This window comes from Orycteropus afer, unplaced genomic scaffold (genome assembly GCF_000298275.1).
Source record: "Orycteropus afer afer isolate SDZICR_OR568_19922 unplaced genomic scaffold, OryAfe1.0 scaffold00066, whole genome shotgun sequence".
Taxonomy (NCBI): Eukaryota; Metazoa; Chordata; class Mammalia; order Tubulidentata; family Orycteropodidae; genus Orycteropus; species Orycteropus afer.
The window spans coordinates 6,947,985-6,960,318 of record NW_006921653.1 but is presented as its reverse complement, the minus strand read 5'-3'; the positions used below and the strand labels follow the sequence as shown (position 1 = coordinate 6,960,318).

General features: G+C 37.1%; 1 protein-coding gene across 1 annotated transcript in view; it reads right to left on the bottom strand.

Annotated features, from left to right (window-relative positions):
- The window catches only part of LOC103196469 (ceruloplasmin), a 118,896-nt gene that overhangs the window by 84,628 nt on the left and 21,934 nt on the right, over positions 1-12,334 (bottom strand). The window contains exons 2-4 of the mRNA XM_007940207.2: positions 7,329-7,576; positions 4,109-4,321; positions 1,326-1,499 (exon numbers count right to left, since the gene is read on the bottom strand). Coding sequence (XP_007938398.2) covers positions 1,326-1,499; positions 4,109-4,321; positions 7,329-7,576 — 635 coding nt within the window. The remainder of the gene's footprint in view (positions 1-1,325; positions 1,500-4,108; positions 4,322-7,328; positions 7,577-12,334) is intronic.

Below are 12,334 nucleotides of genomic sequence, written 5' to 3'. Positions count from 1 at the left end.
AAATTGGAAGACAAGACTGGAAGAGATATGAAGGAGGAAAGGGGGAAATGTGGGGTAAGGACAACAGGGACAAGAGCCACAAAGAACTCAAAGGTGAAAAGCAGGATGGCCTGAGACCCATGGAAGAAACTTGGAGTCTTGGTTCAAACTGTGTGGGTCTAGAGGTCAGATGGAAATTAGTTCTAGGAAGGACTCTGAATGCACCAAATCAGACAATGATACCCAAACAGACATCTCCATACTGGAAGTTTGAATATCTTTCTCTATTTTTCTCCCCTAAAATCTATTATTGTTAATATGTAACAGAGGCAGAATTAAAGTACAGAAAGAAGATCCTTCAGTCAATTGAAAGTAAATGTTGGGAACAAAAAGCATACTTGTTATTTTCTGCTTTGGTAGGACAGTTATTTTTGTTTGTGCTCTCAGTTTCCTGTAAAGATTGTTCTGAAGACCAAATCAAACCCAGGGCCATCAAGTTGATTCTGACTCATAGTGACTCATATAGGACAGAGTAGAACTGCCCCAATAGGGCTTCCAAGGCTGTAAACCTTTACAGAAGCAGACTACCTCATCTTTTTCCAGAGTGGCTCAAGGTTTTGAATTGCTGACCCTTTGGTTAGCAGCTGAATACTTTTATCCTCTGTGCCACCAAAGCTCCTTGTTTTGAAGAAGCTAAGCACAAACAAACAAAAACCAATATCTATACTCATTGTTTTAGTTTGGTGTCAAGGCTTGATTTCTCATGCAAAGTTTGAGTGAGAGATAATCTAAGCTCATAATTTTGTATCTGAGAATTAAAGGGAGTAGGCAGTAAAGAAGTTATTTCTAGAAGAAATAGAGTAAGTTAATTATAACTTACAAGGTAGGAGATATGATAAAGGTCAATACAATATTTAAAAGGAATACCTTCCAGAGTTAGTAGTTCAAACTATTTTCTTAAATATAGTCAGATGTTTTATTATATATGCATTATTTTATTTATTTTAGGCTGCCTCAAATAATTTTTAGAATGAGGTTAATGATAAATAAATACATAAACATAAAAAGACATACCTATGAAACCATAATTGACAATGCTGCTTTATCCTTATCAGTTTGAGAGCAAGATTTATCCTTACTACTTTGGGAATAAGTGGCTTTACCAGGCTTAGAGTTTTGATTTGACCTGTTTGGCTGTATATTAAGTTGCACATTCAATATACTTTGTTATCAGTGCCACAGACTAGAAATATGTTACTCAATCAAGTGAGGGAGAAGCTTAGCAGAATTATTGGATCAAGAACAAAAAGCAAAAAGCAAACTTAACGTGTGCTCTGTAATCTTACAATACATCCTGTTGCTCTCCTGGAAATCTTCATTGTCTTTGTCAACTTTCTCTGGTTTCGAACAGTAAGTTTTAATGTTGTCGTCCAGGTACCAGCTGAAATTTTCATCCGCCACAGAAAACATTACCACAAACTCTTGGTCAATATTTTTTTCTTTTTCTTTATCCAGAGAATCTGCAGTGAAAGTTACTATTTTAGTAAAAATATTTTTTTAGTGTTCATTTTCATGCATGTTTTCAAGTGTTTTGTGTATTTTTAAATTTAATATTTGTTTTCCTAATAACTCACAAATATTAACAAGTTACACATTTTATAAACACGGGAACACTTAGAGAATGTCCTGTTCAGTACCCTCAGCTTGGGAGACACTCATATATCTGGATGTCCCCTGGTTATATAATTACTGTATACTTTTTTAGCAAATGGAAAGATTGGAATTCAGAGTTGTACGTACATCTTCTGGCATATATAGTCACAAGCTAAGACAAGTCTTTGCTGGTAACTGATTATTGTTCAGAGGCAGTGGTGATTCAGTGGTAGAATTTTTGCCTTCAGTGTGTGAGACTCAGGTTCAATTCCCAGCCAATGAACCACATGTGTAGCTACTACCTCTCTGTCGGTGGAGGCTTGTGTCTTGCTAACATTCTGACTGGGAGCTCTGGTAGCATAGTGCCTAAGGTACTTGACTGCTAACCAGAAGGCTGGTGGTTCAAACCCACTAGCCACTCCTCGGAAGGAATGTTGGGCAATCTACTTCCGTAGTGATACTGCCTCAGAAACCCAAGGAGGAGTCGCTATGAGTCGGGGCCTACTTGACAGCACGTAACAACAATAACAAAAAATGATCCTGACTACATTTCAGCAGAGTTTCCAGATTAATATCATCTACAAAGAAAGGCCTGGGGACTAGGAAGAAAGGCCTGTATATCTGCTTCAAAAATCAGCCATTGAAAACCCTACAAAGCACAACAGTCCAATCCATGATTTATCATGGTGATGGCACAGGATAGAGCAGCACATTGCTGCATTGTACGTGGGGTTGCCATGAGTCAGGGGCTGACTCAATGGCAGCTAGCAACAACAGCAATGAATTATCATTCAAGTAAGAATTATTTCTTGAGCTTTGTTGTCTTTTTCATCATGATATAAATGGTATGATATACTTATCAATACCATACAGATAAATCCCTCACTATGAAATGTCATTGAAGGAGTTGCATTTGGTAAAACCATATATCTCTTCAATAACCACTGATAGAAGTTGTTGTTGTTGTTATGTGAAATCGAGTTGGACCCAACTCATAGCGACCCTTCCTTGGGTTTCCGAGGCAGTATCACTACGGAAGTAGATTGCCCCATCTTCCTTCCAAGAAGTGGAAGTTAGATACAGCAAATTTATCCCCATGTTTACTTATTAAAATTATTTCTTTTGTTGTTGTTATTCATAATATACACAGCAAATATACACCAATTAAACTGTTTCTACATGTACCATTTAGTGACCTTGATTACATTCTTCGAGTTATGCAACTACTCTCACCCTCCTTTATGAGTTGTTCCTCCACCACTAACATAAATACACTGCTTCCTAAGGTTCCTATCTAATCTTTCAAGTTGCTGTTGTCAGTTTAATCCCATATAGATAGTTCTTAAAGGAGCAAATATTCAAGGCAGATACTTTTCTTTTATTAGTTAAGCTAAACTACTGTTTGGGTTTAGAAACAGTAGTTTCTAAATATCTAAATATCAGGGGATATTTTTGTTTAAGATTTCAAGATTATCTCAGGGCAATAGTTTCAGAGATTCATTTAATGTTCATGGCTACAGGAATTCTAGAGTCCATGGGAATCTGAAATTCTATTCTGTATGTATACCCTTTATATCAGAATTCTTCTATAGCATCTCTAATCAAACTATTCAGTAATGGTAGCCATGTGCCATCCATTTTTGGTCTCATGGCAAAGAAGGCAGTTGTTCATGGAGGCAATTAGCCACACATTCCATCTCTCCCTCCTCTGTTGCTCCAGGAAAAGGGAGACTCACTGTGCCTTGGATGGCTGCTTGCAAGCTTTTAGGACCCCAGGCATAACTCAGTAACTTAGGCGGTAGAACAGAAGCATCAAACATGTTATTAGGCCAATTAACTAGGATATCCCAGGAAACCATGACCCTAAACCTCCAAACTAAGAAACCAAATCCCATGAGGCTTTTGGTTATACATAAGCTGTTTTGATAGCTACTCTTTTTTTTCCTCATTGTTGTTGTTGTAAATATTTCTATCACACAACTTTTTCCAATTCAACTTTTTACAGTTGTACATCTGTAAAAAGTTGAATGGGTTTTGCAACTCTACCTTTAATCAGTGTGATATTTCCATTAACATTAATATATTCTTTCCTCTTTGCTCTTGCTCTAATCAATTTGTTCTCTATACATTTGCCTTTCTTGTCTTTTTATATGTGGAGTCATACAGTATTTGTCCTTTTGTGATTGACTTATTTCACTCAGTCTAATGTCTTCCAGCTCCATCCATATTGTGGCATATATCCCCATATTTCTTGCAGCTTAGTTCACTGATGGTTTTTCCATATGAATGTTTGTTTCATTTATCCCTTCTCCTTTCTGTGCCTTGCTCTTCTTTTCTTATTTTTTTTTCCTAGTCTCACCACCTTTTTGCTTTATCTATTCAATCTTAACACAGAAGACCTAATATATTTAAACAACAAACTGTGCTGCCCTAGTGTTACTTATGGTCATATTGTGAACAATAATTAGAAATGTACCTTTTTTACAGAATATTAAAGGTCCGATGAGCCCTGAGGCAATATCTCTTGGAGCATCAATGTGGGAATGATAAATCCTGGTCACACAATTGCTGTCTGCCTCTCCAGGACTTTGTTCTTCAGTGGCATGCAATATGTACTGGTACTGCTCTCCCGGATACACTTTGTCATCTGCTTTTTGAACACCTGTGGTGTTATCAGGATAGATGGCCCCTGGGAAGCAACAGGATATAAAATTACAAAGTGAATGTGTTTGAATTTAAATGAGAGTGTAAACAGTCCATTACTTCATTCAGCAAATATTTATTGAACATCTAGCATGTGACCATGTAAGGATGCAGTGATGTTCTTCTATTTGAACTCAGTAGAATGAGAGGCTAATGACTAGATGTCTGGAAACTTCACACAAAATTTTGGTATTATTTTTTATACTTGATTGAGTCTTCAGGGAGCATCAATAGATATATCAGTAGCATAGTGACTTTTAAGGAGCTCTGGTGGTACAGTGGTTAAAGCATCCAGCTGCAAACCAAAAGGTTAGTTCGAACCCACCAGCTACTCCATAGGTGAAAGATGAGGCAGTCTGCTTCTGAAAGATTTACAGACTTGAAAACCATATGGGTAGTTGTATTCTGTCCTACAAGGTCACTATGAGTTGGAACTGACTAGATGCCAGTGGGGTATACGAACCGTTGTTTGCAATTTAAAGAACCATTTTTGCCCTGGGGTCATGGTATAAAAGCATGAACAAAAAGCCACCCTTTCTTATAACTTGAAACTTCTTATATGGTATATTTGTTCAAAAACTAACCATGAAATATTTCTATGTTTTACTTTAAACTCTGGAAATTTCTAAACATATGTAAAAGTAGAGCGATAATATGATGACCTCCATGTCCCAATTCCCAGCTTCAAAGTTATCAACTTGAGGCCAGTCTTGCTTTATTTCTGTCCCTGTCCACTCTCCTCATCACCCTCAGATTATTTTAAACCAAATCCCAGAAGTCATAGCATTTTATTCATAAATAGATGAGTATGTATCACTAAAAGGTAAGAATTCTTTTTGTATATTGGCACAATTTCTCTGAAGAAAAAATGGCAATTTCTATCAGGATTACAACTGCACGCACCTACTGACAACAATTTGGAATAAATCCTAGAGGCATCCCCACACATTAGCATAAAGTATATGATTGATATTCATTACAGAATGATCTATAATAAGCAAAAGACCAGAAACAACAAAAGTACATTTCTCTAATTAAATAAAGCATGCTCTCCATTCACAAAATGGAATATTATGCAACCATGAAAAACAATGGGTCAGCACAAAAATGATCTCAAAAGTTAACTGTTAAAAGATTCAGTTGCAGAACAGAATATATACCATCTGCTACTATCTGTTTAAGAATAAATACTTTTACTGAAAAAAGAAGGTAAGAAGTCTTTTTTCCTTAAACATAACCATGATACCATTATTACACCTAAAATATTAACTAATAATTCCCTAATATACCATGAAATTATTTAAAAAAATATATGGCAATCATCCTTTTATGCTATGAATGTAATCACTTGGCAGAAAAAAATAAAAACAGATATGGGTCATGTAATCTTACCCTTAATCAGTATCATATTTCCATTACCATTAACACCTTCTTTCCCCCTTGCTCTTGCCTTAATAAATTTGTTCTCTATACATTTGCCTTTCTTGTCTTTTTATATGTAGGGTCATATAGTATTTGTCCTTTTGTGATTGACTTATTTTAACTTAGCCTAATGTCTTCCAGCTCCATCCATATTGTACATTTACCCCCATATTTCTTGGTTATATCTATTTTTACTTTTTCTCTGCCAAGCATATTTTGTCATATTTTTTAAAATGTCATATTTTTTAAAAATAATTTCATGGTATATTAGGGAATTATTAGTTAATATTTTAGGTGTAATAATGGTATTATGGTTATGCTTAAAGAAAAAAGAAGCTCTGGTGGTGTAGTGCCTAAGGCACTTGACTGCTAACCAGAAGGCTGGTGGTTGAAATCCACCAGCCACTCCTCAGAAGGAAGACTGGGCAATCTACTTCCGTAGTGATACCGTCTCAGAAACCCAAGGAGGGGTCACTATGAGTCAGGTCTGACTCCACGGCAGTGAGTTTGGTTTTGGTTTTGGTTTTGGTTGTAGTCAAAACGTTCACTCTTTAGAAATGAAGAAATATAATTTTACATTAGTTTCCAGATTTTTTCCTCATTATTTCATTGAACTGTAGCATGACCTTAGCATTTTTGCCTATGACAATAACTGACATTTATCAAGGTATTATTATGTACTATCATTGTCCCTGTTTTACAGATGAGGAAACTGATGCACATAGAATTTAAATAAACTGCTCAAGATCACTCAGCCAGTAAAAGGCAAGGTTGGGACTCAAACTTCAAATCCCTTGTTCTTAACCACAACAAAATACCACCTCTTTATGTTGTCATCATCATCATCAAGTACTAACAATGAGACCACATGTTCTCTATATTTAAAGCTTCAGAGTCTGCCATGCAAATTACACTTTTGGTTAATTGTGTCTCAGATGTGACCCTATGTCTATCTTTGAATTAAAGAATGGAACAACTCATGCAGTCTTAGCTGGGACAGAGTTTTTCCAAGTTAAGATAGGAGGCGACAACAGCCACAATAGGTCCACAACTTTCTTTATGAGTCTTTTTTCTCTTCCCTCTAGATTTTTGCCTCTTCTAGGCTTTAAATTCCCCATTTACCTTATTTTAACTATTGGTCTGGGAAGGAGTTGGACACTGCAAATCCCAGCTGTCACTGATCCACAACCCAAATTCACCCAGAAATGCCATTACGTTCACACTTCAAATAAACAAGCACCACCCACCACCAAGAAAAAAGCACCGTTATTATGATGAACCAAAATATCCATTAATAAAAAAGTTCGGAGCTAAATTGCTCAGCTATAGCTCTTATCCAGAAAGCATTCACAATCTGATGATTTGAAACAACAACAACAACAACTGAATAAAACAATAAAAACGCAAACCCACTGCCATCGAGTTGATTCTGACTCATAGCAAGGCAATAAATCTTTCCGGAAGTAGAGCCTTCTGGGTAGGAGGCAAATGCCTTAGGCACTACGCCACCAGAGCTCCTTAACAACTGAATAGTAAAAGGAATTTTTATCTAGACCATGAGCCAAACTTACCCTCGTGTTCCTTATAGTAAGTTACTCCATGTGGATGAAAAGTATAGGGCCTGGAGGCAGAGTTTTTTAAGTGTACAAAAACTTTATCTCCAGTCTCAGCTTTGATAATAGGGCCTAAAAATCCCAACCAGCGTGGTTTTTCCACAACCGTCCTGAAGGTTCCATCTGTGTACTGAAGATAAAGGGCCTTCTTGTATACTCTTCCAATTCTATCTGGGCCATTTTGGAGATAGATATCGGAATGTTCTCTGCAAAGAAAAAGAAAACAACCCTATTAGAAGCCATCATTTTGGGGACAACATTTTAATTAAAGAGAAATTAATGAGTATATCACATTAAATGCTTGTCTACTGTTGAAGGGATGCCTCCAAAAAGGAAGTAGAAAGCTGGCAGATAGTTTTGTTATTTTAATTACATGAGGTGTCCCACATCTAGTATATAGCAAAGAACCATCTGTGAAAATACCATAAAAGTAGGGTACATTTTACTAGAATATTTTCTTCAAGATTTTCATATAAAGCACAAAGTATCATAGAATACAAAATTAAAATAAAATTTTAAGATAAAACAATGAAGACATTGCTTAATTATGGTGTACCTCTTTTAGCTACTGGAAAAATTTGAGTTTATAGGCAATCAATATGGAATTTGAGATTTCAAATTGTATATGTATACTTTTAAATAAAATATAATTAATGAAACTAAATTCTATCATTTTTATTCCTATTAAAAACCAAACCAATTTCACTACCATCCAGGCGGTTCTGATTCATAGCAACCCCTACTTGGGTTTCTGAGGCAGTATCTCTAAGGAGGTAGATTGCTCAGTCTTCCTTCCCAGGAGTTGCTGGTAGGTTTGAATGATCAGCCTTCTGGTTAGCAGTCAAATGCCTTAGGTACTACACCACCAGAGCATTAAATCAAAGCTGGGATTTATACATGCACTGTGTGTGTGTGGCTTTAAAAATTGCCCTTTTTCCTTTCCCCAAACCTTTTGGTTAGTAGTCCCATACTTTAACCACTGCAGTGCCAGAGCTCTTTCCTATTGTTGTTGTTGTTTTGTGCTGTGGAGTTGGGACCTAACTCATAGCGACCCCTCCTTGGGTTTCCCAGGCGGTATCACTATGGAAGTAGATTGCCCAACCTTCCTATAAACACACCAAAAAAAAAACACTGCAAAATGTCCTCTCAGATCACAGTGCTATAAAATTAGAAATCCACAATAGGAAGATCAAGGGGAAAAAAAAAAAAAAAAAAGCAAGCCCACTGCCATTGAGTAGAGTTCAACTCATAGAGACCCCACTGGGTTGCTGAAGCAGTAATTATGGAAGTAGATTAGCCCAGTGTTCCTTCTGTGTAGTGCCTGGTGGGTTTGAACCTCTAACCTTCTGGTTAGCAGTCAGATGCTTTGGGCACTACACCACCAGAGCTCCTTTATAAACACACAGTGCCTGGTATATCACAAATGCTCAATAGGCAGTTAGGAAGAAAGTTCAGTGTCTAAGGTATGTAAAGGAATTGAAACTTGGAACAGAACAGAATCTCTGCTACTGCAAGTTCTCCTGAATAAGCCTAGCTGCTTCCTCTTATTACTATGGGAAATATTTTTTATTTTACTAATTACTCTATATGAATTATGTGAGATAATATTTTAAAAAGTTCCATGTGGTAAGATTTTCAGGCTTAAATTTTTTAAAAAATCTTTCTCTCTGTTCCTTCCTTTCTCCTACTGGTATGTATTTATTAAATTTTATACATTGAATGTATGTAATTTTTTAAAAATGAATTTGTATGTTTAAATTTAAAAACTAATTATTTTTTACTTTAAAATAAAATAATAAAATAAATCCAGGTTTATGTGCTGGGGTAAGAGGGCAGGAAGTAAAATCCTAGCATACCACTTGGGGTGGCAAGGAACAATATTTGCATCAGCTTAATAAATAGTACAGTAAAATTGGTGAAAGCTGGAACCTGTGTGAGGTAGAAACCTGTTGGAGAAGGAAAAGTCAAATATTTCCCACTATTAGAGAGTGATAGAAAAGTAGTAAGACTGCATGGACCCTGTCAAAGGCGGAAAACTTGCGAGACCTGGAATAACAAGGCAGTCCCATGGCATTCTGGCTTTCATAGGTTTCACTGTATTTGTTTTTTAAATTTTAGGTTATTCTCATTTTTTTTTCCAAATATTATTTGGGTGAAAGTTCACACAGCAAATTGGTTTTCTGTTCAACAATCCACACACATTCTGTTTTGTGATATTTGCTGCAATCCCCACACTGTAACAGCATTCTTCCCATTTCCTCCCTGTGCTCACCTCTTCCCTTCTAATCTCCTCTCTCCTTCCTAGCTGTATTCCTGGCAAATGCTGTCCTCTTGACCTCATATGCTTGATTGTTCTAATGAGTGCATACCCTTCTGATATTACTGTTCACCTTACAGGCCTGTCTATTGTTTGGCTGCCAGTTGAGTCCCCAGGGTTAAATTCGGTTCATAGCTTGAAGGGTATCTAAGGACCATAGCCCCAGGGGTCCCACCAGTCTTTATTAAACCAGTAAGCCTGTATTTTTTTAAAAAATGATATTTAGTTTACTTTTGCATTTCCCCCAACTCTACCTGGGACTTCTTATTGTCATCCTTTTCATAGTGGTCCACAGTGATACTGGGTACCATCTAGTCCTTCTGGTCACAGGGTCATAGAGGCTGGGGTTCACGACCTCCGTTAGTTCTTTGGACTAATTGTTTCCTGGGTCTTTGATTTTCTTCATTCTTCTTTGCTCAGAATGGGGAAAGACCCATAGTTGCATGCTTTTAAGACTCTGGTCACTACCCATCAAAGTAGGATGTAGAACATTGTCTTTGTGGACTACGTTATGCCAATTGACCTTAGTGTTCCCCAAGACTATGGTCCTGAGCCTCCAAACCCAGTGATTCATTCCCTCAAGGTGTCTGGTTATGACTGAGGCCAAAATCCCTCATGAAAATTGATGTAAAATTCTCACAAAATCCTAGCCAAAAGACTCCAATAACACATCAAAAAAATAATATATCATGACAAAGAGGGATTCACATCAGGTATGCAAAGATGGTTCAACATTAGAAAAACAATTAAAGTCATCCACCACATAAATAAAACAAAGAAAAAGAACTACATGATCATATCAAATGACACAGAAAAGGCACTTGACAAAATCCAACACCCATTCTTGATTAAAAATAACACTCAGCAAAATAAGAGTAGAAGGGAAATTCTTTAATATAATTAAGGACATATACACAAAACCAACAGCCAATATTATTCTCAACAAAGAGAGACTGAAAACATTCATGTTGTGAACTGGAACCAGACAGGGAAGTTTTTTTAATCACCACTCCTATTCAATAATGTATTGGAAGACCTAGCCAGAGCAGTAACACAAAAAAGGGAAATAAAAGGCATCCAAATCAGCAGAGAAGAAGTAAAACTATCTTTATTTTCAGATAATATAATCCTATCCATAGAAATTCCTACAGATTCAATAAGAAAACTACTGGAACTTATAATAGAAGGTTCGGCAAAGTGGCAGGGTAGAAAAACAGCATACAAAAATCAGTAGGATTCCTCTATGCTAATGAAGAGAACTCTGCAAAGGAATCAGGAAAACAACGTCATTTTTAATAGCCACCCAAAAGATGGAATATTTAAAAATAAATCTAATCAGTGACATAAAAGACCTATACAATGAAAACTACAAAATGCTACTACAAGAAACCTTCATGAATGTAAGAATATACCATGCTCATGGATCGGATGACTTAACATTGTGAAAAATGTCAACACCATGCAAAACAATCTACAGATATAAAGCAGTCCTGATCCAGATTCCCTCTTCATTCTTTAAAGAAATGGAAAATCTGATGACCAACTTTATATGGAAAGGACAAAGACTCCAGATAAGAAATACACTACTAAAGAAGAAAAATAAAGTATGTGGTCTTACATTCCTCAGTCTCAAAACCTACTATACAGCCATGGTAGCCAAAACAGCCTGGTACTGGTACAAAGAAAGGCACATAGACCAATGGAACAGAATTGAGAACCCAGAAGTAAATCCATCCATCTATGGTCAGCTGATCTTTGACAAAGTGTTGAAACCCATTAAAGGGGGAAGAGATAGACTCTTTAACAAATGGTACTGGCAAAACTGGACATCCATTTGCAGAAAAATGAAACAGTATATATATATATATATGCTAAAGAGGCAAGGAGGCCACATCTTCTGACCTCCTTTAACTGCACAAGAGGAAGACAGAATCGCTATCAGTAGCCCAAGGCCTATTCCTGTGAGGCCTAACATGCTGCCTCCCTCCAGCCATTTCATCAACCCTGACACCAACCATTCCTCCCGCAGCACTCACCACCTTTCTGCTTGGTTCAATAATTCACTGCAGTGGCCACACAGAACTTACAAATTTTGGGATTTATAAAGGAAGCACCAGGTTACAATTCAAGTTCAGGAAAAATGCTCAGTCTCTCTCAGCCAGCTGTCTCTCAGGCAACAGTCTCTCACAGTCTCTCTCCCAGCAGTGTGTGTCCCTTAGTGTCTCTCTCAGCAATGGATGTCTCTTGTGTCTCTTTCCCAGCAGCACATGTCTCTCAGGAGTGTGTGTCTCTCAGGAGCACATTTCTCGCAGGAGCGTGTCAGCACATCCTTCTCAGCTAGCAGTCAGAGAGAGAACTCTGCCTCTAGGAGGCCTCCTTTTGAGCCTGGCACAGTGGCCAAAGTAGCCAATCATAACATCAGAATTCTAAGCACCTGAGAGAAAGCAAACTTCACAGAATATTGCTTTGTGCCACTCCCAACAGAGATACCCCAGGAGGATAACTTTTATAATCAGGAGCTCCTCAGTTGCTCACAGCAAATTCCATCATGGAGTTTACAAAGACTTATGGCTAAGAGAGAAAGAGGAATTCCCTCAGATTCTGTCTGAATAGGTGGTTTTATTTTATTTTATTTTTTTAGGGAGGG